The sequence below is a fragment of the Macaca mulatta genome, chromosome 11 (genome assembly GCF_049350105.2).
Source record: "Macaca mulatta isolate MMU2019108-1 chromosome 11, T2T-MMU8v2.0, whole genome shotgun sequence".
Lineage (NCBI taxonomy): Eukaryota > Metazoa > Chordata > Mammalia > Primates > Cercopithecidae > Macaca > Macaca mulatta.
In genome coordinates this window covers 63226739-63254471 of record NC_133416.1, presented here as the reverse complement: position 1 = coordinate 63254471, position 27733 = coordinate 63226739, and the positions used below count along the sequence as shown (strand labels likewise).

The window sequence follows — 27733 nt, the reverse complement described above, 5'->3', positions numbered from 1 at the left end:
GGGCACGCTGGGAAGGGTCAGGCTCCGGCGGGAAGGCGGAGCCGTTGGGGAGCTTGAGGGGAAGCGTGGTCTCTCCCGGAAAAACCACTTCCACCGAGAACGCTGTGCGAAAGCCAGTAACAGAGGGGCGGGCTGAGGGAAGAGGGGCGGAGCTACGGCGGGGAAATAGGTTTAGAGTCGAGCGAGCAGGGGTGGAGTAGAGTGGAGCCGCGGCGGGTGGGCAGTGTCTGCACCTAGGGCGGGGAGGCTGGGTGCGCCCTTCCTCGGATACTTGGGTCGGCTGGCGAAACCCGCCCAGCCGGTTCAGTCGTCCTCCGAAGCTGGGAGAACAGGGAGGGGCAGACAGGTGGAAGAAGACCAAGGGTGCTGGGAACGGGGGCCAGCTGCGCAGCCGGACACCGGAGGGATCATCCATTTAAAGGCCTCGTAATCTAGAGGCCGGACTCCTAATGAAGTAACATGACATTATTGTTCCAATAACAGGCACCTGGATGGGGCACCTAAGGGAAGTGTTCAGAAAGACATGTTTGTTGAGAGTTCTTACCGTGAAAAAATAAAAAGATTTGGTGACTTTTCTAAGATAATGAATTCAGAAGCATCTGGAGGTTTCAGTATTTGGCCTCTGAAGGAGACTGGACACGTATAGGGCTTTTTATAAATCTTCAAGCACGTGGGTTCTTTTTGTTATTCCCAATTGGTTGCCTTGTAGATTTCTACTAAAACCCTTAATGAAAAGGACTATGCGCTATGCTTGTTCTAAAGAAATACCAAGTAATAGTAGGACTAGAGAAATCTACATGGGACAGAGTAGCACTGTCAGAAGACAGAAAGGTGACTATCCACTGCTGAGGAGCAGATCTCTTATACGAAATGTTTTCACTTGACAGACAGGAAGCTGAAAAAAACTTTGGCATTTTTATTCAGACATGTATAAAAACAAAACAAAAAACTTCAGTGATACAACAGACATTTTCCCTCAGTTCCCCATCCAAGGGGACAGAGGTGTGAAGCTGAAGCTGGATCTTCTTTCTGTCCTACCTGGAAGCTTCTCACTGCTAGATGAGAAGGGCTTCTAAAAGGGGATCTTGGGGATAAGGAGTGAAGATCATATACAGCACATGTGGATTATGGTTTACACAAAGATGTCCAGTTATTTTTCCTTCTGACTACCCCCACCACCACTTCCTGAGACGAGATGTCTGGGTATAGGAGGAGGATGTGGCTGTTGGGGTTAGACTTGATTCAGTGCAAAAACAAGAAACGGTGCCCCGTAAACAAGGGCTGTGACTTAAATCAGTTTTCCTTGGCACCTTACAGTAAGAGCACATGCACAGGAATTGGGAGGATTTTGCATCCTGGACCTACTGCTTAATTTATTTCATCTCTTTAAGGCTCAGTTTCTTTTTTTTTTTTTTTTCCCTGTAGAGACGGGGTCTTGTTATGTTTCCATAGGCTTGTCTCTAATTCTGGGCTCAAGTGATCTTTCCATCTCAGCCTCCCAAAGGGCTGGGATTGCAGGCATGAGCCACAGCGCCCAGTTCTAAAGTTTTTTTTGCTGCTGCTTTTTTTTTGTTTTTTAAGAGATGGGGTCTTACCATGTTGGCTAGGCTGGTCTCAAACTCCTTGCCTCAGGTAATCCTTCCGCCTCAGCCTCCCAAAGTGCTGGGATTACAGGCATGAGCCACCATGCCCGACTTCCCTTTTTGTGAAATGAGATAATATCTATGTCACAGAATTGTTGTAAGGATGATAAAGGACTAAGTGAGATAACGTAGGTGAAGTTTAGTATGATGCCTGGCTCATAGTTAAGTGCTGAATTATTATAATAGTAATCAATATCTACTCCTAACCTCTTTCTTCACAGATTTTAAGCTTCTGTCTTTCTAAGGGGTTAAGAGTCATAAACCAAAATTACACTTTCCTCTGCTAGGTTTCCTCCCTTTCCTCTTCTTGACAGTCTGATGGGAAACAAAGGCACACATAAGAGCCTAGTTCCAAGTAGTCAGAGCCTGAGAGGAAGGGATATGGAGAGTAATCCTTCATATCTCCAGGAGTGCCTGTGAAGAAGCTGAGGAATGGGACTGGGAAAGCACACAAAATAAGGAAAACCTCCTTTCCTGGGGTTGGGAAAGAGAAGAAAGTGCACAGCTGGCTACATACCATAAGAATTTTGTGTCAAAATGTTTAAAAGCCTCCAAAGGTTGAATGGAATTGTCTGGGACTGGGGAAAAGGGGCTGGGACCTGGGAGAGAGAGGGAATAGGGAGAAGAGGGTACCCTCTAAAGGCACTAGCTGCCATTAAATGCTCCCTGAGTGCCACAAGGAGCAGGAGTTACGTTCTCTGGGCATTAGCCTTGGGGAAAAGCCTGCTATGCCAGTAATCAGGGTTATCAAAGGCAGAGTCTGTAGCCTCTAAGCTACGTAGAGTTTTTAGGTGGGCGTAATGGACATGGGGGGCCTGATGTCCAGGCCCCTGAAAAGCTCTCATCTCTTCATACCCTTGCTCAGATGCTGGGCAGGCCCCCATGGCTGCATAATCACCCCCAGGACCACTTCCACCTCGTTGCCGATTCATATATTCATAGTCTTCATCTGGAGTTGTGCCAGCAGTGGGCATGACTGGTACAGGGTGGAGTGGGCAACTCTGTGTGCTGCCCAGAGAAGCACTGAGGTCTGACCCCACATCCATGTACTCATAACCCAGCTCCTCAAGGGAACTTGGCCTAGGGGGACGAGGTGGACTGTGCCTTCTCCTCCGGTTCATGTATTCATACTCCTCATCTTCATCTTCTTCTTCAGTACCCAGGACAGAACTGAGACCCACTGAAGAAAGGGTGCCTTCCCGGGAGGAGGGAGTACCTGGGGGTTGAGAAGAAAGGATAGGTATGCGAATAACTTCATGGGGGTAGGGGAAAATTTGAAAAAATTAATAGGACAGAGAGGCATATGATCAGAGAAGAAAAAACAAGAGGAGCCCGGGGAAAGGATTCGAGGAAGAATTGAGGAAAGCCCCAGGAAGAGTCAGGCACCTTTGAGGTGTGTATCTGGCATGACATAACCGTTGACATCCTCTTCCTCTAACCCTGGTGGGGAGAGTGGGGTAACAGGAGTAAGCAGACTGTGGCGCTGGGAATGGTAGGCGCTATCTCCGCGTGGCCGTGGGCTCCGGCTCCTGCTCCGGCTCCTACACGTTGACACTTTCTCCTGGAGCTCAGCCTCAGAGCCTGTTACATGGCCCTCTGATGACTCTGATGCCAGGCATCCCCGTGGCATTGGGTGTAGAGAGACTGGACGGGGGCACCATTCACTGCTCCCAGAAACTGCAGACTCCTAAGGAAGAAAATAAACAGAAAATAATGCAAGGAGATTTACGTGATGAGGAAAGAAGAGACATTTGTTTAGAAGGAAATTGGGTTGTTCCCTGCCTTTTTTTTTTTTTTTTTTTGAGGTGGAGTCTTGTTCTTGTCGCCCAGGCTGGAGTGCAGTGGCATGATTTTGGCTCACTGCAGTCTCCGCTTCCCTGTTCAAGTGATTCTCCTGCCTCAGCCTCCTGAGTAGCTGGGATTGCAGGCACCTGCCACCGTGTGCAGCTAGTTTTTGTATTTTTAGTAGAGACAGGGTTTTGCCATGGTGGCCAGGCTGGTCTCGAACTCCTGACCTCATGATCTGCCCACCTCAGCCTCCCAAAGTGCTGGGATTACAGGCGTGAGCCACCGGACCTGGCCTTTTTTTTTTTTTTTTTTTTTTTTAAGAGACAGGGTCTTGCTGTGTCACCCAGGCTGGAGTGCAGTGGTACCATCTCAGCTCACTGCAACCTCTGCCTCCCGGGTTCAAGCGATTCTCCTGTCTCAGCCTCCTGAGTAGTTGGGATTACAGTTGTGCACCACCACACCCAGCTAGTTTTTTGTATTTTGGGTAGAGATGGGGTTTCACCATGTTGGCCAGGCTGGTCTCAAACTCCTAACCTCAGGTGATCCACTCTCTCTGGCCTCCCAAAGTACTGGGATTACAGGCATGAGCCACCTCGCCCGGCCCTCGCTGCCTTCTTTTTTGCAGGACACTGATTAAACCTCAAAGGTTTCTAATGTCTTCCACACTACTCCTATCAATCTGATCCTAAAACCCAGCCTCTCAGCATCAGAACTTACCTGGCAAGCCTCCCCAAGATTACCCTGGTTCATGGGCATGTATCCAGATGATGGACTTAAAAGGCTCTGGCTCTAGGAGGAAAAAATAAGGAAAAGGTTAAGATGAAGGGAGAAATCTATATTCACCATGGGGGCCTTTAAGTAGTTAATCTGGGTATCTGTAGGGTTTGTGAGGGCTTAGGGTGCAAAGTGTTGGGTAATTAGAAGGTGTCTTACCCCACGTGGCCGATTAAGTGTTCCAACTGGTAGGCTGAGGGCGGAGCCCAGTGTGGTGGTTGCCAGGTTGTCCTCCTCTGCTTCCAAGTCTAAGTCTAGGTCTAGTTCTGGCTCCAGCTCTACTTCCTCTAGCTTCTTGTTTGTCAGACCATGGGGCTCTGGCCCAGGGGCTATTCCAGGCCCACTCTCTCTCTATATCGATAGGTGATTGTTAGGGGGAATCCTGGTTCCAGCCAACTCCTCCTTTTTCTAAATTTCCTTAGTATCTCCTACTCCCTGCTCACCTTTATGACCAGATACCGTGGTGGGTCTCGGGCCATCCTGGTGAACTCATTGGCTAGTTCTTTAAAGGTTGGGCGAATGTTCTCATCAATCATCCAACCTAGAGATAAGATGTAGGAGGTAGAGACATAAAAGGGAATATATCCATGGCCGGGCGTGGTGGCTCACACCTATAATCCCAGCACTTTGGGAGGCCGAGGCGGGTGAATCACCTGAGGTTGGGACTTTGAGACCAGCCTGGCCAACGTAGTGAAACCCCGTCTCTACTAAAAAGACAAAAAAAATTAGCTGGGCATGGTGGTGCATGCCTAAAGTCCCAGCTATTTGGGAGGCTGAGACAGGAGAACTGCTTAAACCTGGAATGTGGAGGTCACAGTGAGCCAAGGTCACGCCACTGCACTCCAGTATGGGCGACAGAGTGAGACTCCATTAAAAAAAAAAAAAAAAAAAAAAAAGGGAATAGAGCCACAAGAGGAGTACAGAGGGAAGTCAGAAAATGGCCGCGGTCAGGCCGGGCACGATGGCTCACACCTGTAATCCCAGCACTTTGGGAAGCTGAGGCGGGCAGATCACCTGAGGTCAGCAGTTTGAGACCAGCCTGGCCAACATGGTGAAACCCCCTCTCTACTAAATATAAAACAATTAGCCAGGTGTGGTGGTGGCCGCCTATAATCCCAGCTACTCCAGAGGCTGAAGCAGGAGAATCGCTTGAACCCGAGAGGCAGAGGTTGTAGTGAGCCGAGATTGCACCATTGCATTCCAGCCTGGGTGATAAGAGTGAGACTCCATCTCAAAAAAAAAAAAAAAAAAAAAGAAAGAAAGAAAATGGCTGAGCTCCGCTGGTAACTCACACTTGACCATCACCATGTAGACATCAATTGTGCAGATCTGGGGCTGTGCCAACCGCTCCCCCTTCTCTAGCAGGTCTGGTACTTCAGCCAGTCGCAGCCCTGCATAGGGCTCTGCCCCAAAGGTCATCAACTCCCAAACTGTCACACCTGGTGCAGGAAGAAATGGACTAGTCACTGGCAAAATAGTAGACATGGGCATGAAGTGAAGGGAAGGCAGAACCTGATCTGACATAAAAATCTGAAGTGCTTAGAGATTCTAAGAGGGGGTCTCAAAAGGCAAATTTGAAATTGGGGCCAGTGATGGTAGAGAGGGCATCCAGATGCACTGACCATAGCTCCAGACATCACTCTGGTGTGTGTATTTCCCAAAGTGGATACTCTCGAGGGCCATCCACTTAATTGGAGTCTGCAGATTAAAGAAAGAGGTATCACAAGTTTATTTCCACACATTTTCTTAGCATTTCCAAGTCCCAAGTTCTTGATCATTCTTTTCTTTGTTGTTCTCTGAACTAAAATATCTGGCATCTGCAGCCTCCTCTCCTTGAACTTACCATGAAGCATCTGCTTGCCTCCGGAAGAGACCACTGGCTGCTCCCTATCCCCACGCTTCACTCACCCCCACCTCCTTATCCTTTGTGTCACCTCACCTTGGCCTCACTGTATAGCAGCTGCTTATCATCAGGAGGCAGCAGGTCAGCCACACCAAAATCTGCCACCTGAACCTGACTGGGTGACTTGAGTAGCACATTTCGGGCAGCCAGGTTTCTATGCACCATACCATGTTCTTCAAGGTAGTACATACCCTGTAGGTAGAGGGGAAGAAAGTATTCTTAAGGTTAGGGGAATCAGTCACTGAGATCTGGAATTCTCCCAAACTTAAATCTACCTCTCAGCAGCAGTCCCCAAACTTTTTTGGCACCAGGGACCGGTTTTGTGGAAGACAGTTTTTCCCGGGGAAAGGGAGGGTTGGTTTTGGGATGAAACTGTTCCACCTCAGATCATCAGGCATTAGTTAGATTCTCATAAGGAGTGCACAACCTAGATCCTTCACATGCACAGTTCACAACAGAGGTCACGTTTCTAAGAGAATCTAATGCTGCCCCTGATCTGACAGGAGGCAGAGCTCAGGCAGTAATGCAAGTGATGGGGATTGACTGTAGATACAGATGAAGCTTCACTCGCTTGCCTGCTGCTCACCTGCTGCGTGGCCCGGTTCCTAACAGGCCATGGACCAGTACCAGTCTGCAGCCCGGGTGTTGGGGACCCCACCTCTCAGAACTTCAACCTTCCCACTTTTTCCTGGCTGGCCCTCAGCCAAGCAGTTCTTATCACAGAATTACTCCAGGCTTCTCTCACCTTGGCAATTTGTACTCCCCAGTTGAGCAGCAGCTGTGGCCCCAGTGCCCCCCGGTGTTGTCTCACATGATCCAGCAGAGAACCCAGAGGCAAGTACTGAGTGACAAGCTGCAGAGATGACCCTGGGCATAGTCCCAGCAGCCGCACAATGTGGGCATGGTCCAGGCTGCCAATGGCCAGCATATGCTAAGAGACACAAAAGGTGGTATCTAGGAATCCAACAGGTTCACGTACACTCAGCATGTGCACAGCCAGCCCAGGCCCCCCGCCAACATTCTGGCTAACATAGTAGCTGCTGAGAAGCACAGGACCGTGCTTCTACATGATTGTATCTAATATTGTCCTCTCTCCTAGCGGCATACAGAATTTCCTTCACTTACATCTGTCACAGCTTGAAAACTTTGCCGTCCACTCTTGTCCTCAATGATTTTAATGCAGACTGGAATCTTGATTGATTCACCCTCAGGGATCCACACTCCCTGGGAAGTTTGGGGCAGGAGTTGGCATAAGGTCATTCTCCCTAGGTCAGTCCTTTCCAAAAATCTTTCACCCTTTTGCCCTAGGTGCCTTCCCCACCTCTCCAGAATTCCTATGGGTCACTCACTTTGTGCACAGTTCCAAAGACACCCGAGCCAAGCACTTTAAGCTTCCTTAACTCTGTCTCTTTGAAGATTCTGGCCAAGACTTTGTTAGCCTTCTCACTGGGGTCCAGAGGCTCTATGCTCTAAGGAGCAAAAGGGAAGGAGGTGCTCAGGAAAGGCCATTCCCATGTCCCACTCCAACCCGCTCCCCATAGGTGAATGCCAAAAGTGGCAGAGCCGAAAGGGCAGGAAGAGGAAGGACCGTTAGTCCTAGAATGCATTATAGGCATATTGAGGTACAGACCCTTAGAATTGAGGAAGTTATTTGTGCTCATGAGATCAGGAATCAGGGTTTTCCCTTTGATGGAGGAACATGAAGTGGGGAAAGAGACAGCTAGGGAGAGTTGGTAATACTATTACCTCCGTGAGTACCTTTTATACTGTGCTCTGTGCTTTCCACAGCACTGTCACATACATCATTCCCCTTTAACCTTATTGCCATCCTGGAAGGATAAATGTTATTTCCTCTGTATAGATGCATAAACTGAGGCACAGAGAAGATAAGGAACTTCTTCAAAGTCATGTGGCAAATTAATGGCAAAATCAGGACTAGAATGCATGCCTTCCATTTCGCTGACCAGTGTTCTTTCTAGGGGACCACACTACTTCCTTTAAGAAAGGGATCAAATCTCTGGGGAAAGAGGAGGGGAGTGATGTTCATGTCATCATTGACCCCTGGATGCACAGGGTACCACTCAAAATTAAGCTATAAAGAGACTTCCGGGGCATGGAAAGAAAGAAAGAAAGAGAGAAAGAGAGAAAGAAAAGCAAGAAAAGCAAGAAAGAGAGAGAAAAGAAAAAACAAAAGTAAGCTAAGTACTCACCTCACCCCGTTCCAAGTATCGCCTCATAGCCCTTTTATTCTGAATCCGGCGCCCACGCCAGTAGAGAAAAGTGCCGCCCAGCATCATGAAAATCACTACCAATCCTGCTATCACTGTCAAAGCCATTGTCAGATGGGTTTTGCTATGGGATATATAGAAACCCAACATTATCCTGGGTTTGCATCTTCCTTACAAATGTCAACTATACTTGTGCTGAAGGTATGATGCAGATCTAGGGCAAGAAATTAACATTCACATATATATCCTTAAGCACTGGAGGGACCAACCTAAATCTGGACCACTCTTCGACTACTGAAAGTTAATTTTAGGAAGGGAAGTCCAGAAGCCTGCATTCTTGAGTCCCAAGTGTCCGGTGATAGTGGACTGCGTACATAAAAGGCCAGAATGAAGAGAGCCTTGCTCTTCTCTCCAGGTAACCACCTCTCTCCCAACTCTCAAATATCCCCAGTTTCCAGAATCTCCAACCCCATCATACCCAATCAGCACCAGTGTTTGTCCTAAACAGTCTTGAAGCTCTGGTCCTTTACACCTAGGGAAGAAAGTCACTACCTTAAATGAGAGCTTGGACAACAGAGGCTCAATTTCAACAGCCTCAACATACAAAAGCTTGTTTTAGAACTTACCATGGCATCCCATCCTGGAGCCCAAAGCTGATCCCAAGACATGGCCTCCACCCCCAGCTTACTAGCTCTCCCCAAGCCCCTCTTCAGTGAAACCCTCTTGAACTGAGGTTATTCCATGTTCCCAAAACCGTGGTGTAATTTTGTGTTGTTACTGATTTTCCCTTTCTCCAATCCTTCGCTACACAGCTGGGAGTGATTCTTTTTTTTTTCTCTTTTTTTTTTTTTTTTTTTTTTTGAGACGGAGTTTCACTCTTGTTGCCCAGGCTAGAGTGCAATGATGTGATCTCGGCTCACCGCAACCTCCGCCTCTTGGGTTCAAGCAATTCTCCTGCCTCAGCCTCCCACGCAGCTGGAATTACAGGCATGCGCCACCACGCCCAGCTAATTTTATATTTTTAGTAGAGACGGGGTTTCTCCATATTGGTCAGGCTGGTCTCAAACTCCCTATCTCAGGTGATCCACCTGCTTTGGCCTCCCAAAGTGCTGGGATTACAGGTGTGAGCTCCTGCACTCGGCCAGCTGGGAGAGATTCTTAAATCACAGCCTCTCTTCTTTCTGCTTCCGCTTCCCTCACCCTAGTTCTGTGCTCCTACCCTTCCACCTGACCCCCTCTCCTTATTATCCCATCACTCACCCCTGGGTGCAGTTCTCATGGCAGGGCCTACATTCATTCTGAACATCTGGGTACTTGTAGATGGGGCCCTTGGCACCTAGGACTCCATGGGGGCAGCTGCTCACACAGTGGGGCCCATCTCGAAAATGGGCACATTGAGCACAAGTATCAGAGCCCTGAGTGGAAGAGAGAAGGTCAGGAAGAATCAGATCCCAAGGTCAATTCCATACCTCCCAGCAAAAACCAACCCAGACATTCAGGATCTTCTATCTGCAGGCCCTAGCATTATCTGGCCTCTCTGTACTATCCTTAGCCATATCATTCCCCAGATGCTCCAAGTATTGCCCCTTCTCTGTCTCCCTTGGAGTGTCTCCCTTGGAGATCCTGGTGCTGCTACTATACCGAGCCATTGCATGTGGCAGTGCCCTCCATGGGTTGGCATTCCGGGTGGCAGGAGAAGCATTCAGCCTCATGGGCAAACTCTCGAGGCTCCCTGCAGTGGGGAATAAAGGGAGAGGGGTCACTTCCAAGTCCTGACCTTCATGACCTGGTCTCCTACCTCACTCCCACCAAGGCATATGCAGAAAGCTGTCTAAAGGCTTTTATTATATGCCACCTGAACAGTTCCATGGCAGTGCCCCAACCCCACCCATCCTTGACTGGCTCCCCTCACTGTACCCATTCAGAAAGTTGCAGTGGGTCACACAGACACCTCCTCGGCTGTAGTTTCGACAGGACAAGCACTGACCAGGGCCTGGGCCCCAGCATCCCCCAGAGGAGCACAGTGGGTCACACACTTTGCCCTCTGCCACTGGAAAGGAAGGGGTGGGTTAGGAGAGGAGTCTGAGGACTCCCAGCAAGCCCTCTCTTCATTATTCTTCCTCGTTACTGCTTCCGGCCTAACAGCCCCTTTCTCCTTGGTTCCATCCCTCAACCCTACTCCCATGTCTAGGGCAGAATAGTCCTTTCAGCTCTCTCCTCCCTGACTCCCTATTCTCACCACCCAGCAGACCCTTTCCCTCACCGCAGTCTCTACGCGGACGATTATGCTTGATGTCTAGTCGCTCTTCTGTAGGCCCCCGAAGCACCTTGGTCCAGTTCAAAGAGTGGTGGTAGCAGAGCTGCCTATTGGCACTTATATAGATACGCCCAGCACTAATTTCCTTCAGGGATCGGAAGCCCAGAGATGTGACATTCAAGTTCTTCATGATCAACAATGAGAAGCCCCGGCTGAGAATAAGGAGACAGGATGAGAGGAGAGACTACTAAGGGAACATTAACTATTCAATGGAATCATGTTAGTCAAGAAATTTGCTCAGTGCTAGTCAGATCCACTGAGAGGGAATCCCCCTCCTTTTGCCTTTTCCTCATGAAACTCTGAAACCCTTTGGTATTGAGGTACTGCTGTATGAGACGGTGCCTTGTATTTTACTCAAGAATGCCTGAAGATGCCACTTCTGCCATAGTCTTTACTCACTTGTAGAGGCTTCTGCCTCCAATGGTTGTCAAGTTGGAAAAAACACTGAAGTTGTACATGTGGGGTGGCCAGGACTGGATGTTCAGGTAACCTGAGGGGTTGGAGAGAGGCATATGGGCAGGCAGACTTCATCTTTCTTGGGTTCTCCTAGCTCCTCCCCTGTAACTTGGGACATGATTTTCTCAAGTAGTTATACCGCAATTTATGCCAGTGGTTCGTCTATTCTAGAAAGGCCAAACTCTCTACCACTCACCTGTGATCTCCCGTACTGTCCGGAAGACATTGAGCTTCTCTGGGTCCAGGGCAGGGATCTTGTGCCAGGGGTCTCTGAGTAGAACAGTAGAAACCAGTCAATAAGGTAAAGGTATAATTCAGTGGCAGTGAGCACACCAAGCCTCAGAATTTGGTTTCTAAATATCATTCTCCACTAAAAGGAAACATTCCTTGGAGAAATGGCTGGGATGGGGGAACTATATGAGCCTAGAGCATCTTGTGCAGACAAGAAAAGACTCAAAGAATTAAGGGTACAGCCCAAAGAACACAGGAGCCAGCTTGGAGGGGCTGGCTAAAATAAATGATGATTGTAAAAGATCATAACCATTGACTAGAATAAAATAAGTATCCATAAGAGTAAATAAATAGGAAAGGAAGACTTTTTTTTTTTTTCGAGACAGAGTCTTGCTCTATCGCCCAGGCTGGAGTGCAGTGGCAGCAATCTCGGCTCACTGCAGCCTCCGACTCCTGGGTTCAAGCAATTCTCCTGCCTCAGTCTCCTCAGTAACTGGGACTACGAGTGCACCACCACGCCCAGTTAATTTTTGTATTTTTAGTAGATATGGGGTTTCACCATGTTGGCCAGGATGGTCTCGATCGATCTCTTGACCTCGTGATCCACACCTAGTGATCCACCTGCCTAGGCCTCCCAAAGTGCTGGGATTACAGGCATGAGCCACTGCATCCAGCCACATGTGGTATGTTAACATTTGGAGGATCTGGGTAAAACAGTATATGGGGGGCCGGACGTGGTGGCTCACGCTTGTAATCCCAGCACTTTGGGAAGCAGGGGCGGGTGGATCACTTGAGGTCAGGAGTTCGAGACCAGCCTGGCCTACATGGTGAAACCCTGTCTCTACTAAAAATACAAAAATTAGCCGGGCATGGTGGCACATGCCTATAATTCCAGCTACTCGGAAGACTGAGGCAGGAGAATTGCCTGAAACCGGGAGGCAGAGGTTGCAGTGACCCAAAGACTGCACCACTGCACTCCAGCCTGGGAAAGAGAGTGAGACTCTGTCTTAAAAAAAAAAAAAAAAAAAAGAGGCCAGGCATGGTGGTTCACGCCTGTGATCCCAGCACTTTGGGAGGCCGAGGCGGGCGGATCATGAGATCAGGAGATGAAGATCATCCTGGCTAACACGGTGAAACCCCGTCTCTACTAAAAATACAAAAAAATTAGCCGGGCGTGGAGGTGGGCGCCTGTAGTCCCAGCTACTCAGTAGGCTGAGGCAGGAGAATGGCGTGAACCCGGGAGGCGGAGCTTGCAGTGAGCCGAGATGGCACCACTGCACTCCAGCCTGGGCGACAGAGTTGAGACTCTGTCTCAATTAAAAAAAAAAAAAAAGTATATGGGGAATTTTACACCATTCTTGCAACTTCAGTGTAGATCTAAAATTATGTCAAAATAAAAAATTAAAGGAAAAAAAAACAGGTGGTTATAGTGTTTTTTTCCCTCTCTTTTTCTGACACACACACACATACACACACAGACACACACACATATATTTTAAGTGCTGTCCTACAGACTAGAAAGTCCCTTTGTTCTGCTGCTCCAAGGAGCAGAATGAGTGAAAACATCTAAAAGTCACAGGGAGACAGAAATTTTTTTTTTTTTTGAGACGGAGTCTCGCTCTGTTGCCAGTCTGGAGTGCAGTGGTGTAATCTCGGCTCACTGCAATTTCCACCTCCTGGGTTCAAGTGATTCTTGTGCCTCAGTCTCCCGAGTAGCTGGGATTACAGGCACATGCGCCACTACACCCAGCTAATTTTTGTATTTTTAGTAGAGATGGCATTTCACCATGTTGGCCAGGATGGTCTCGATCTCCTGACCTCGTAATCCGCCCACCTCAGCCTCCCAAAGTGCTGGGATTACAGTCACCGTGCCCAGCCTGAAGACAGATTTTTATCCAAATTTAAAGAAGAACTTTTAGAAAACTTTAAGAAGGAGGTTGGGTGCTATGATCCCCAGCACTTTGGGAGGCCAAGATGGGAGGATCGGTTGAGCACAGGAGTTTGAGATCAGCCTGGGCAACATAGCAAGACCCTGTCTCTACAAAAAATACAAAAAAATAAGTCGAGTATGATGGTGTGTGCCTCTAGTCCCAGCTACTTAGGAGGCTGAGGTGGCAGGATCACTTGAGCCCAGGAGGTCGAGGCTGCAGTGAGTCAAGATCACGCCACTGCGCTCCAGCCTAGGTGACAGAGCGAGACTCTATCTCAAAAAAGAAAAGACAATAAAAAAGAAAACTTTCAGAAAGAGGATATGCTGTTCCTGTCCCTTGTTCCTTGACAGGGCGATATTCAATTGCTCAAAGATGTTCCTGAGGGGACCCAAGGCCTGGATGGAGGATGTGTTAAGCATTCTTTCAGGTCCTTTATAACAGGCTAGAATTTTGTGACTTTGATTCCTAGTCAGCTCCACATAGGAAAGTTTAGGCCAGTGAAATGAACTGTGAGGGGTGCATGGGCTGGGGTCTAAGGAGGGAAGGCAGGATCTCTAACCCATTGAGGCCGGTGATCAGAAAGTCCAGGTTGCCCAAGATCTTGGTGCAGTTCACAAATCCATCGATGTTGCTTGAGTCCACAGTCTGGAAGCGGCTCCCAGAGCCTGTGCCCTCACAGGCTGTAAATGTAAGAGAGATTCAGTGGGGGTGGTCTGAGCAGGCTCAGAGGAAAGGCTGTCTCTTTACAACTTCTTACCATCTCCTACCCACCTTTGGGACATAGTCCCCCACAAGGCTCACACATCTTGAGTCCATTTTTATCTACTTCCATCTTGTCAGGAGGACAGGCCCTAACACAGGATGTTTGATCCACCACAAAGTTATCTAGGGAAGAGGAGGACAACACCATTAGAGATGAGGGAGGAACACTACCAGCTACCAATGGAACCCTTGCTGTGGGCCTGGGCTCCCTCCGGCTCTGCACTGGATCTGTCCCCATCTGCCACCCTAGGTCCCTTAAGTGCTGCCCTGTAGATTCGAAAGTCTCTTCACTATTTGTTGCTACAAGGAGCAGAAGTAAGGGTGATAGCTGAAGTCATGGGAGGACAGGACATAGGGGTCACTCATTGGAGTGGTTAGATGATCATAACCATTCACCAATCTCCCTATTTATCACCAACTGGATTCTTTTTGCCTCCCACAATTTTGTCTAAAATCTTGGAACTACTATTGTTGATCATTGTTCCTTCCCCTCAAACACTTACGGGGACAGCTGGCTACACAAACTCCTCCATACTGATACTTGGTGTGGGGATTGGGTTCCAGCTGGAAAGTTAGCTTGTTGTAGACAAGAGGCTGTGGACAGCGAGGTACACAGGCTCCACTGTCATTGAAGTGCCGGCAGGCCTGGGAAAAAAGGAGGCCCATCAGATTTATGTTATGTGTGTACCCCTACCTCCTCCTCAAAGGCCACAACCCAATTTCAGAACCCAGGCAATGGAAAGAATACATACAAAGCAGTCTGTGTCCTGAGGGCCTGAGCAGCCCCCGGCACACTCATCATGGCAGCACTGGTTGGGGTTGGGCCCAAAGCAGTGACCATTACACTGAGGAGCACAGATGGTCTTGGTCACTATGGAAGGAGAGAAAGCATGGCTGTTAGGGCTCCTAGGACTGAATCCTGAGGCCACTGCTCATGCCTCCCCCGCAGTATTGACCCAGGCTTGGGGAGGAAGGGATATGAAAGTGTATGAGTAAAGTTTTTGGAGGAAAGTTCAAACCCACATGTTTGGCAGTCTTCTGGTCCAGGACCCCAGCATCGCCCCTTGCAAACCTCATGACAGAGGGGACCTGGTTGGGAAGGAAGGCAACACAAGGGGCCATCAGGGCTAAGAAAGGCTTGTTTGAATCAACAGGGTATGATGTCACTACACAGGCACCTCAATCCCGGGAAGCAAAAAGCCAAGGCTGTGTCCCTCCCTGCCCTTGGAGAGCAGGGCTGGGCTCAAGTGAACCTGTCAACAAGGGGTGGGGCCACGCCTCCACACTACCCAGTGGGCAGCTGAAGGGGAGGGACTGGGGCAAATGCCAATCTTAGTCCCAGTCCCAACCCAGGAACTTGGTTCCTCCTGGGCAAACTGAATATATGCAGGAATATATGCATGTGAATGGTCAGGGGAAGGTGGGCTCTGAGGAGAAGGGAGTATATTCTAGTGGAACGAGTAACAGATGTGGAGCCTAAAGATCTGGCTTCCCTGCTTAGTACCCAGGGAATTTTTTTTGTTTTTTTTTGAGACAGGGTCTCAGTCTGTTGCCCAGGCTAGAGTACAAAGGCACAATCACAGCTCACTGCAACTGCAGCCTCCTGGGCTCAAGCAATCCTCTGCTTCAGCCTCCTGAGTAGCTGGGATTACAGTTGTGAACCACTACGCCTGTCTGATTTTTAAATGTTTTGTAGATTTTTTGCTATGTTACCCAGGCTGGTCTTGGACTCCTGGGCTCAAGTGATCCTCCCACCTTGGCCTCCCAAAGTGCTGGGATTATAGGCATGAGCCACCATGCTCGGTCTGCTCCTTTTCTTCTTTTTTTTTGAGACAGAGTCTCGCTCTGTGGCCCAGGCTGGAGTACAGTGGCATGATCTCAGCTCACTGCAAGCTCCGCCTCCCGGGTTCACACCATTCTCCTGCCTCAGCCTCCTGAGTAGCCGGGACTACAGGTGCCCACTACCACGCCCAGCTAGTGTTTTTTTTTTTTTTTTTTTTTTTTTTTTGTATTTTTAGTAGAGACGGGGTTTCACCGTGTTAGTCAGGATGGTCTTGAGCTCCTGACCTCGTGATCCGCCCGCCTCGGCCTCCCAAAGTGCTGGGACTACAGGCGTGAGCCACCGCACCCGGCCTATCCGCTCCTTTTCTTGAAACACCTCCTCTGTAGTTTAGATTCCAGGGGACTGGCATGGTCCGTCCTGGTGGGCTGCTGAGTCAGGGACCTGAGGTGTTTGTTCAGTGGGGAGGCGGGTTCAGATCAGGAATGTAAGGATGATAGAAAGAAGGGAGTCACTCCGGTTTGGTGGGGCTGGGGAGCAGTCTTGATCACAGTCACTTACAGCTTCTGCCATTGTCCTTCACCACTATCTCAGCGTCTTGGTCCCTCACGATGTCCTTCCAGTCAATTGTGTCCATGTGACAAAGCTTATCATTCTTCTCAATATAAACACCCCCTGACAGAATCTCTGAGGTAGGGAAAGAAGTGACAGGGTTAAGGGCCACAGCAGTACGCCTCTTCCTTACCTCTCCACCCATCCAAAATGACACCTGAGACTCAGGAGTGGGAGGACGAGGCAGACAGATAGGTCCAATTAAATCCAAGCTGCAGAGAAGACTCCCTTTATAAGACGAGGAGTCAGGCCAAAAGAAACTCCCGCCTCCTCAGTCACCTGTCCAGATCCGGTTTAGCTAGTGGGGGAGGGGAAGGGAGAGAGGGAGAGAAGATTTCTGACTCAACATCCCCTCCCACAAGCCCTGCCCATATGTTTTCCAACTGACTGGGACAGGGAGAAGTAGAAGATGGACAGGTGGTTTTTAACTCCTATATTCCTCAGCTCATAGGGGTTTGGTTTAGGAGAGCAAAGGTAGAATTCCTAGGGAAGGAGGGACATCCAGGTATACTGTGCTTTGGCTTTTTTTTTTTTTTTTTGAGACGCAGTCTCACTGTCACTTATGCTGGAGTGCAGTGGTGCGATCTCGGCTCACTGCAACCTCCGCCTCCCAGGTTCAAGCGAGTCTCCTGCCTCAGCCTCCTGAGCAGCTGAAATTACAGGTGCACACCACTATCCCCAGCTAATTTTGTTTTGTTTTGTTTTGTTTTGTTTTGTTTTGTTTGTATTTTTAGTAGAGACAGGGTTTCGCCATGTTGGCCAGGCTGGTCTCAAACTCCTGATCTCAAGTGATCTGCCCTCCTTGGCCTCCCAAAATGCTGGGATTACAGGTGTGAGCCATCACGCCTGGCCTCCAGTACACTGTACTTTGAAGTTAGAGAAATGGTAACAGATCCGGCTCTGACTCCAGCCCCACCAGGACACATGGTTCCTTTCCCTGGAGTAGATGCCCCTAGCTCCCCCTACTGGGGGCCCTCTATTGCTTAGGGAGCAATGGACCATTAGACAGTTACCAAGGTGACAGGCACCTTGGAAGAGGCACTTAGAGTGGACAGCCTTGGGTCATCATCAAGCAGGTACCAGTCTGAGGGCTGAGGGGTGAGGCCGGAAGGAACCATCGGGAACTGACCGGTGAGCTGAGTCAAGCGGAGCTGGCGCAGAGCGTGGCTGGAGTTGGTGTTATAGTTCAACATGACGAAGATGGCAAACTTCCCATCGTAGACCTGGGTCCCTCGCACCACTCGGAGGTTGGGCAATGGTAGAGTAGAGAACTCATTCATGGCCACGAGGACATAGCCTGTCACTTCTCGAATCCACTGTGACAGAGCAGATTATGTCAATGAGAGAGACAACAGGGCAAAAAAATCTCAATCCCCTCTCCTCCTTCAGGCATTAAAGACTCTTAACTCTTAATTCTTCCTTCTTTCTTTCTTTCTTTTTTTTAAAATTCGAGACAGAGTTTAGCTCTTGTTGCCCAGGCTGGAGTGCAATGGCGCGATCCTGGCTCACCACAACCTCCGCCACCCGGCTTCAAGCAATTATCCTGCCGCAGCCTCCCAAGTAGCTGGAATTACAGGCATGCACCACCACATCTGGCTAATTTTGTATTTTTGGTAGAGATGGGGTTTCTCCATGTTGGTCAGGCTGGTCTCAAACTTCTGACCTCAGGTGATTCGCCTGCCTCGGCCTCCCAAAGTCCTGGGATTACAGGCATGAGCAACCGCACTTGACCTTTTTTTTTGGTGAGACGGTCTCGCTCTGTCACCCAGGCTGGAGTCCAGTGGCACAATCTCGGCTCACTGCAGTGTAAAACTCCTGGGCTCAAGCGATCCTCCCACCTCAGCCCTCAAGTAGCTGACTACAGGTGCGTGCCACCAGGTCCAGCTAATTTTTGTATTTTTGTAGAGACAGGGTTTCCCCATGTTGCCCAGGCTGGTCTTGAACTCCTGACCTCAAGTGATCTGCCTTCCTTGGCCTCTCAAAGTGCTGGGATTACAGGCATGAGCCACTGCACCTCTCCTTAACTCTTGCTAATTCCTATTTTGGAGTAGGGAGTAGACTGTGTCACACTACTATGTCACTTCTGGGAGTGAAGACAGGCAGCTTTCTCCTCAAAGCTCCTCATGCCAGGCGGGCCCTTTCCTCATCTCCCCAGGTACCCTCTCGGTCCTCAGGTGTCTCTCTGCGCTAGTCCCTGCTGACCTCGCACTACCACAGAACACCACCTGCCCCGCCCCTGCCTCTGCCCCTGCCCCCTATATATCCCTGGCTACAACAGCGAGACCATAGGTCCCAGATTACAGCCACTGTCCCCAGAAATACGCGGGTTTGGATCTTAGGAACTCCTGCGTCTTAGGAAGGGTGAACTCCAGCAGAAGGTAGCCCTGAAGAGGGAAGGAGGGTTCTAGGGGAGAATAAAGAGGAGCAGGTTGAGGAAGGAGGGTGCACATTAACCTGCAGGAAGGAGAGGTCAGCATTGTGTCCCGTGAGCACAATCTCGAGGTTCCCCATCACCACCTCACACCTCTCGTAGAGCTTGTACAGTGTCTGGTATTGGTTCTCAGCATCGCCGGTCACACTCAGGCCATTCAGAGTCCCAGGACACACTGTTCAAAGCAGAGGGAAGAGTGGCTGAGGGCTGGACACAAATTCTCAGCCCATCTGCCATCCCCCAAGATCACCCCCTTGGTTGCCCTCTTCCAGTTACATTAGACAGGATCAGAGGGCATTTGCCTCCAACCCTCCCACAAGCGACAGGCAGAAGCTGTAGTGGCCTGAGAGCTTTCTCTCTTCTCAGAATCCCTTTACCATTCTATGAATGGGAAGGTGAAGATTTCCTTTTTCTACCTGAGACCCCTCTGTGCCTCTTTTGGGTACCACTCTGGGTACTAAGGGGTTAATAGAGAAGGATGACAGTGAATTTGTTTCCCTCCCTAGAAAAGAGAAGTTAGGAAAGGGCCGAAACTTTGATTACCCTCCTCTCCCCCTCCAAGCAGGGCACTCACTTCTCTACCCTCATCCTGCCTCTCTCTAGGTCCTGGAATAAATATCTCTTTGGGGCTAGTACACAGCCCCTATTGTGTCAACTGAGGGTGGGATGGGGGCAGAGGGTGGGGGCAGTGCCTGGGGCCACAGTCCAGCCCACAATGAGGCGATTCTATCCAGGAGGGGGGCTGCCCCACCCTATCCCTAGACACCCCATCCTCAGCAGCACTCCCCTCCACCCTCAAGCCTTGGGCTCAGACAAGTGACCTCAGTAGAGGAGGGAGCTCTGGCAGTGGTGGGGTGGGGGGGGGGGTCAATGGGAGCTTTGTCTTTAAAGCTGGAAGATAAGAAGCTGGTTGCCTCCCCCCGTTCCTAAACTCAGGCTTTCCTTCTCACTCTGTCTCCCTATCCCAACACACTCTAGCAACCTCAGCATCACTTTCCAGCCCTAGAGTATTTTTTAGCAAATACAGGGACACCTGGAGAGAAATAGTAGGAGATGCCCCACACTGAGCCTCCACCCAATTTCATTGTTAGAAGAGGTTCATGAAAAAGCCTTTCACCATGGCAATCCTCACCCGCACTAGGGGAAAGCCTAGACTAGAGGCACATGGCATGTCAGCCTTGGGAGTTCACTCTTTGCAAATGTGGTGGACAATGGGCTATGGAAAATCCTGGACTCTGAAGCCCTACCCCAGTCTCTTTCTTCTGGTTCAGCGAAAGACCACGTGTGGGGTGGGGAATAGGGGGTAGATACCACCTGTTCCAGCCACCCTTCCCTGAGGCAGTGGTAGTCAGTGGGAGGCAACAGTGGGAATGGAGGGAGGGAGACTGGTGAGGCCCCAATCCCTCTTATATACCCCTAGTCTGAATTCTTGACCTTGGAGGGCTCCTTATCACTCCCCATGAAGGTTGGCTAGTCCCAGCAAAGAGAGCTAGTTCCAGAGGAGCTGGTAACTCCAGGGTCCTTGGGTTGAAATGAAAGAGACTAGGAAGGTTAGTCATTTCTGGAACAGCCCCACCCCAGTCCCCTTCCTGGCAGGACACCCCCTTTCCCAAGTTATAGTGCCAATCCTTCTCCCCAGATAAGGGAGGAGCCAAGTTTTCTGCACAGGGAAGTAGTAGTGTGGGCACACACACACACACAACATACACATGAACACATACACATTGGTCCTGCTGGCCCAGGAACCTGTGGTCGGGTTTCCTTGCAGGAAGTATTTCAGGTGGCCCCATCTATCCCACGTGCCCATATGTGTTTGTGCAGACTTTGTGTCTGTGCTTGGAAGGCTACAGTGTTAGAGGTAGCCCAGTTCCCTGCTCCCCTGAGGGTAAAGTCCGTATTACACAAACAGGGGGCAAAGGGCCTGGGCAGGAAGGGAGCACAAACAACACGTCTGGGGAGGAGCTAGGCAGCTTGGGGAGCAGGGCAGGGGAAGGGAATCATAAAAATCCCTCCTGTACCCAGGGACCGGGAGCATAAGGAGGGGCAGTGGCACAGGCGCTCCTTTGGTAGAGAGCACTAGGGGTGGGATAGAGCCAGAATCTCCAGCCCCTCCTCAACCAGAAGCCTCCCCTCCAACATCCCCCACCCCCATCACAGCCAGGACAAAGGGGCTATAGAAGGACTGAGACAGGGCCGGATGCCCAGAGGCTGCAGGACCCAGATAAAGGGTAAAGAGACCCAACCATGCCTGCCTCCTGCCTACCCAGGGAGGGTGGCCAGACTCTGGTACTCCTGGGTTTCTGGGTGAAGATTGCAGGAGTCTGGATGGGACAGTTATACAGTCACCCCACTGCTCCCTCCCACGCCAGTCCCCAGACCACCCCCCTCCACCAGCTGGGAGTGTTCACATCTAAAAATCCCAGGATCTAAATTTAGGCCCAGCAACTGTGGGGGAAGCACAGGTGGTTTCTTCCACTCCCACACTGGGGAAGGGGCCCTGGCTGTGCCAAATCCCAAGCTGAAATCTGGGGGGAGGGGAGGAAATCCACAGAACTTCAAACCTCAGGTGTCCACGGCCCCAGAGACACCCCAAAGGGGTGGGTTCAGATAGCATGGGAGTCGGGGGAGGACTGGAGAAGAGCAATCCAGGGCTCTGTCTAGGGTCCTCAGACAATAAGCAAAATGGGGGCAGGGGGCACAAGATGGGCCCAGGTAGGACTCCCCAAGGCAGGAGGCTTAGAAAGTAGTAGAGGTGCCCTCTTGATCCTCCGGTTGGGGAGAGAAAAGACAAGAGGCTGGACAATCCTTGCCCCTACAGTTCCTGGCCCAGCGCCTTGTATATAGTAGATGCTCAATAAATATGAGTTGGGTTGACCTGGATCTTGACAAAGAGATGTTGCTCAAGCTCTGCTATTCTGAGGAAAGCGGGCGCCAGCCTCTGTTGGGCCTCCCGCCTGATGTCACCTGAACTTGGCCCTCTGGTTAATCTCAGACCTCCCCAGGGCAGGCTCACTCACGGAAGAGGAGGTGCCGCTCCTGTTTTTCCAACACTAGAGAACAACAACCCCCTCCAACCTTCCGTAGCTCCGCCCTGTCGGCAAAACAACGAAACTAAGAGTAGCAGAAATCGGTGCGGGGTGGCGGGCAGGAAGCTGGCGAGCAAACCGAGACCCTTCCGCCAAGGCCCCCACCTCCAAGCACCTCCTGTTTATAGAATTAAGGTCCCTGCCCCGCTCCCTGCAGGGTCCCTCAGAAGTGTGAACTACTGTTGCGGCCTCAGCCTCTTTTGGGGAGACCAATTAGAGGGTCGACGACGCTCTGGGGAAGGGGGCGTGAGGGTCCAAGAATGCCGCCCTCGGCCGGACCACGCCGATAACCCGAGCCTGATCGCCCCACTCCCAGGTGGTCCGGCGTACGGGGGCAGCACCCACACCCCCGCGCCGCCTGAGACCCTGCCCATGCCCTCAGAGGCTTCGCGCACTGGGTTCCGGCTCCCAGGTGCCGAGCCCGCCAGTGCTCTCGCGCCACTTACCTGCCTGAGAGTTGCCCACCTCGGAGCCCCGGGCCAGGTTGAAAAGCAAGCCCAGCACCTGCAGAGCGCCGTTCGCCCTCATGACTCCGCGGAGGGTGAAGGGAGCCCAGCCGAGTCCGGCCCGGGGGCCCCTAGACTAGGACATCCAGGCAAGAGCCACCTGAACCGCAGGCGAATTGGTGGCTGCTGCGGCGCAGCGGAGGTTGCAAACTGCAATCGGAGCCGGAGCCGGAGCCGGAGTCCGGGGCAGGATGGCAGGGGAGGGGTGTGTGTGTGTGTGAGAGAGAGGGAGGGAGGAACGCAGAGGGAAGGGGGTGAGTCACGGCCGCGCCCCCTCCCGCGCGAGGCTGGAGTAGGGATTGCGGAGCCTCCGACTGCCCGCCCCGAGCGCGCCACGCCCCGCGGTCCCGCAACTTGGCGGAGCAGATCGAAGATGGGGCTCACCCTAATTTTTCTGCAGGAGCTGAGCCAAGGGGAGGTCAAGATTCCAAAAGCCCCCAGATCCAGGGAAGGGTAATGAATGAGGGAGTGGTAAGCGCTCCAAAGCCCAGCCTCCTGAAATTTGGCCTCGCCCATTAACCAAATCACTCAACTCCCCTAGCCGGTTGGTTCACTTGGTGGATTTTCTCTCAGAATGTGAATATTTCTCTCTGTGTGTTTTTGAGGGGGAGGGTGTTTTTTGCCTCACGTCCAGGCCACCTCAGTTTCTCCCAGACTCGAAACCCCATAACTCATCCACCCAGCCCAGGAACCCGAGCCAAAGAGGCCGCGTGAAATTGCACTGTCTCCGGCCGCTTCCTCCTCCAGACCCGGCGCCGGCCGGGCCTCTCCCGGGATTTGGATGGGGGGCGGGGGTGGTTTCCAGCCTGAGAACAGACCCCGGAGCCCGCCTTTCCACTTCTACCCCGGGAGGGGCTCCCGCACCTGTCGCCGTCCCCTCTGCTGCCCCCCACGGCCGCCTGGGAGAACAGCTGCCTCCCCTTCCACTCTGGAGTCTGGCCGCACCGTCCATGCGGCCGCAGTTCCCGCCGCTCTTCTGGGGACCCAGATGGGCACACACCAAGGCGCTCACACCCTCCCCGGTGCCTTCCAAGTCCAGGCTCGCGCAGGAAAGGGGTGGGGCGGTGAAGCGGGATGCGGAGAGGACACTAGAGACTGCGTCCACCAATGGCGTGGACCTCTGGAACCTCCAGCACCAGCTGCCCGGACTGGCCCAAAGCCCTGCTAGTCCCGGGACGGATCCGACCGGCGCCGCCTGGTGCCCAGCCTGTGGCAGTGGAGTCCCAGACGGCCTTGCATTTCAAATCCCTTAAACTGGTATTGGGGATCTCGCCCAGAGAGCCTAGTTATTTTCCCCAGAACTTCAAGCCTGAAGACTTCGAAAACAGTTGAGTCTTGATAAACAAAAATTTCACCCCTCAGGCCTAGCAAAGACTACCGGCTAACATTCCTTAAACAGGCTCTGTATTGATATGCAACCTAGAGGGCCTGTTCTCTGTTGGAGAACCTTTGCTTTGGGGAGGTTGGTTTTCTCCAGACCACGTGTATAGCAGTCATAATAATAATGGCAACAACAAAACCATTAACATATACAGTATCTCCATATATCATTTCATTTACAAAGTATGTCCTCAAACTTAGCGCCTTAGAGAATGTGTCACTTAACATAAAAATTATATGATTTAGGCAATATAACTCTCCATTTTACAGAACTTGAAATGTGTGACATTACCAAGGTCATCCACCTGGTGACAGTGGTTGAGGTGATCAGGTGACTGAGAAGTGGGGCTCAGACTTTTACCTAGAATTTCTTTCTCTTTTTTTCTCCCTTTTTTTTTTTTTTTTTTTTTTTTTGAGACGGAGTTTTGTTCTTGTTGCCCAGGCTGGAGTGCAATGGCTTGATCTCGGCTCACTGCAACCTCTGCCTCTTGGGTTCAAGCGATTCTCCTGCCTCAGCCTCCCAAGTAGCTGAGATTACAGGTGCCTGCCACAACACCCGATTAATTTTTGTATTTTTAGTAGAGATGAGGTTTCACTGTGTTGACCAGGCTGGTCTGGAACTCCTGACCTCAGGAGATCCACCCACCTTGGCCTCCCAAAGTGCTGGGATTACAGGTGTAAGCCACCACACCTGGCCTTACCGCCTGGCCTTACCTAGGATTTCTTTATTATTTTTGTATGATGTAGAGATGGGGGGGGTGGGTCTGGCTATGTTGCCCAAGCTGGTCTTGAACTCCTGGCCTCTGGCCTCTGCAATCCTTCCACCTCAGTTTACCCAAATTGTTGGGGTTTCAGGTGTGAAGCACCCTGCCTGGCCTTCCCTAGGATTTCTTACTGTTCTACTGAGACTGGAGCTTCATGTGTTCGGATTCACACTCCCATCGGATAACAGAGCTGATGCCACTTAAGGGTCTCCACTCCTACCTACCCTCCTCCACATTAAAGGGCTTTTCATTTTATTACTCACTCAGCTCCAGCTCAACCTAGTATTCAGGGTCCAAGTTCCGAAGGAGAAAATCTTCCTTGGCTTCCTTGTTTATAAACTGTTGTATCTACTTATAAGACTGTTGTTTGGGCCAGGTGCGGTGGCTCACGCCTGTAATCCCAGCACTTTGGGAGGCCGAGGCGGGCGGATCACAAGGTCAGGAGATCGAGACCACGGTGAAACCCCGTCTCTACTAAAAATACAAAAAATTAGCCGGGCGCGGTGGCAGGCGCCTGTAGTCCCAGCTACTCAGGAGGCTGAGGCAGGAGAATGGCGTAAACCCAGGAGGCGGAGCTTGCAGTGAGCCGAGATCGCGCCACTGCACTCCAGCCTGGGCGACAGAGCGAGACTCCGTCTCAAAAAAAAAAAAAAAAAAAAAAAAGACTGTTGTTTGGAATTTTTTTTTTTTTTTTTTTTTTTTGAGACGGTGTTTCACTCTTGTTGCCCAGCCTGGAGTGCAATGGGTTGATCTCGGCTCACTGCAACCTCTACCCCTCGAGTTCAAGCGATTCGCCTGCCTCAGCCTCCTGAGTAGCTGGGATTACAGGCGCCTGCCACCCCGCCTGGCTAATTTTTGCGTTTTTAGTAGAGATAGGGTTTCACCATTTTTGCCAGGCTGGTCTTGAACCTCTGACCTCAGGTAATCCACTCGCCTCAGCCTCCCAAAGTGCTGGGATTACAGGCATGAGCCACCGCATCCAGCTGACTGTTGTTTGGATTCAATGAGAAAAGTCAGGTGGAACTCTGAATTACTGTGCTCAACCTTTAAGAAGCATTCAGTGAATGCTAGCTGTATCTTCTGCTATTTTCCCAACCCTAACCCTTCTCTCTCAGCTAGATCCCAAGATGCGATGGATTCTTCAACACTTAGAGAAACATCATGCTAAGTATCTGGGATATACACAATAGATAAAGCTGCCAGGTAACCGGCCAGCTCTGTTGGGTGCTGTCCTGACTGAATAAATGAAAATCCTAGATAAGGCCAGGCATGGGGTTTCACTGTGTTGACCAGACTGGTCTCGAACTCCCAACCTCAGGCGATCCACCCACCTTGGCCTCCCAAAGTGCTGGGATTACAGGTGTGAGCCACCAGACCTGGCCCTACCTAGGATTTATTTATTATTTTTGTATGATGTAGAGATGGGGAGTCTGGCTATGTTGGCCAAGCTGGTCTTGAACTCCTGGCCTCTGCAATCCTCCCACTTCAGTTTACCCAAATTGTTTGGATTTCAGGCATGAACCACCATGCCTGGCCTTACCTGGGATTTCTTACTGTTCTACTGAGACTGGTGATCTGCCTACCTTGGCCTCCCAAAGTGCTGGGATTGCAGGCATGAGCCACCACACCTGGCCCAGGATGTTTTCTTTTACTTTTATTTTCACAGTAAAATAATAGCCAAAGTCATCAGCTAAGAGTAAGGAAAGATAAAGGGATGCTGGAAAACTGCAGAGATTGTTCATAAATAAAGCCTCCCTTCTTTCATTTCTTCAGATGAATACAAAAATTAGCCGAGTGTTGTGGCAGGCGACTGTAATCCCAGCTACTTGGGACGCTGAGGCAGGAGAATCACTTGAACCCGAGAGGTGGTGCCAGCCACCATGCCCAACTAGTTTTTTGTGTTTTTAGTAGAGATGGGGTTTCACCAGCCAGGATGGTCTCAATCTCCTGACCTCGTGATCTGCCCCACCTGGCCTCTCAAAGTGCTGGGATTACAAGCATTAGCCACTGTGCCTGGTCCTTGTTTGTTTTTTGAGACAGGGTCTCACTCTGTCACCTGGGTTGGAGTGCAATGGCGTGATCTCAGCTCACTGCAACCTCTGTCTCCTGGGCTCAAGCAGTCCTACCACCTCAGCCTCCCAAGTAGCTGGGACTATAGGCACAATCCACCACACCTGGCTAATTTTTGTATTTTTTGTAGAGATGGGGTTTCAACATGTTGCCCAGGTTGGTCTTGAACTCCTGAGCTCAAGCGATCCACCCACCTCGGCGTCCCAAAGTGCTAGCATTATAGGCATGAGCCACTGCATGCACCTGGCCTACAAAATTTAACCCTCTGTTTTTTTTTTGTTTTTGTTTTTTGAGACGGAGTCTCACTCTGCGCCCAGGCTGGAGTGCAGCGGCACAATCTCGGCTCACTGCAAGCTCCGCCTCCCGGGTTCACGCCATTCTCCTGCCTCAGCCTCCCGAGTAGCTGGGACTACAGGCGCCCGCCACTACGCCCAGCTAATTTTTGTATTTTTAGTAGAGACGGGGTTTCACAGTGTTAGCCAGGATGGTCTCGATCTCCTGACCTCGTGATCCACCCGCCTTGGCCTCCCAAAGTGCAGGGATTACAGGCGTGAGCTACCGCGCCCGGCCACCTTCTGTATTTTTTGTAGAGATGAGATTTTGCCATGTTGCCCAGGCTCATTGCTCTTAACTGCTGCAAGATGTTCTATTTTGTGAATCCCTACACTTCGTTTGCAACCCCAGTGACAAACCGTTAGATTGCCTCCAACTTCCTGTTGCCACAAGAGATACTGCAATAAATATGCTCCTACATGACTCAATTGGTTGTACTATAATTTTTTTTTTTTTTTTTTTTTTTTTTTTTTTTTTTGAGGCGGAGTCTCGTTCTGTCGCCCAGGCTGGAGTGCAGTGGCCAGATCTCGTTTCACTGCAAGCTCTGCCTCCCGGGTTCACGCCATTCTCCTGCCTCAGCCTCCCGAGTAGCTGGGACTACAGGCACCTGCCACCACACCCGGCTAATTTTTTGTATTTTTAGTAGAGACGGGGTTTCACCATGTTAGCCAGGATGGTCTTGATCTTCTGACCTTGTGATCCGCCCGCCTCGGCCTCCCAAAGTGCTGGGATTACAGG

General features: G+C 50.7%; 1 protein-coding gene across 2 annotated transcripts; it reads right to left on the bottom strand.

Annotated features, from left to right (window-relative positions):
* Nucleotides 1-896: 896 nt before the first annotated feature.
* ERBB3 (erb-b2 receptor tyrosine kinase 3) lies at nucleotides 897-22600 on the bottom strand. 2 transcript variants are annotated; one of them, XM_015151940.3, is made up of 28 exons: nucleotides 22389-22600; nucleotides 18880-19031; nucleotides 17555-17741; nucleotides 16375-16500; nucleotides 15057-15122; nucleotides 14786-14904; nucleotides 14537-14678; nucleotides 14043-14156; nucleotides 13831-13951; nucleotides 11306-11379; nucleotides 11053-11143; nucleotides 10600-10805; nucleotides 10254-10386; nucleotides 9978-10068; nucleotides 9597-9751; nucleotides 8815-8868; nucleotides 8319-8460; nucleotides 7458-7577; nucleotides 7234-7332; nucleotides 6854-7039; nucleotides 6145-6300; nucleotides 5828-5903; nucleotides 5498-5644; nucleotides 4649-4746; nucleotides 4365-4556; nucleotides 4149-4220; nucleotides 3030-3330; nucleotides 897-2859 (listed from the first exon to the last, which is right to left on the bottom strand). In XM_015151940.3, the coding sequence occupies exons 1-28, from the start codon at nucleotides 22468-22470 to the stop codon at nucleotides 2333-2335; spliced, it is 4029 nt and encodes a 1342-aa protein (XP_015007426.2). In that variant the 5' UTR covers nucleotides 22471-22600; the 3' UTR covers nucleotides 897-2332. The 2 variants fall into 2 exon arrangements, with proteins under 2 accessions (XP_015007426.2, XP_077810623.1); XM_077954497.1 differs by lacking the exon at nucleotides 18880-19031.
* Between the last annotated feature and the right edge of the window lie 5133 nt (nucleotides 22601-27733).

Coding starts and splice junctions, on each gene's coding strand:
- ERBB3 (XM_015151940.3), bottom strand. CDS start 22,470: ATGAGGGCGAACGGCGCTCTGCAGGTGCTGGGCTTGCTTTTCAACCTG. Junction 10,069..10,253: donor CACTGCAACTTTCTGAATGG/GTACAGTGAGGG, acceptor TCCCCACTGCAG/GGAGCCTCGAGAGTTTGCCC. Junction 4,221..4,364: donor CACTTAATCGGCCACGTGGG/GTAAGACACCTT, acceptor TTTTCCTCCTAG/AGCCAGAGCCTTTTAAGTCC.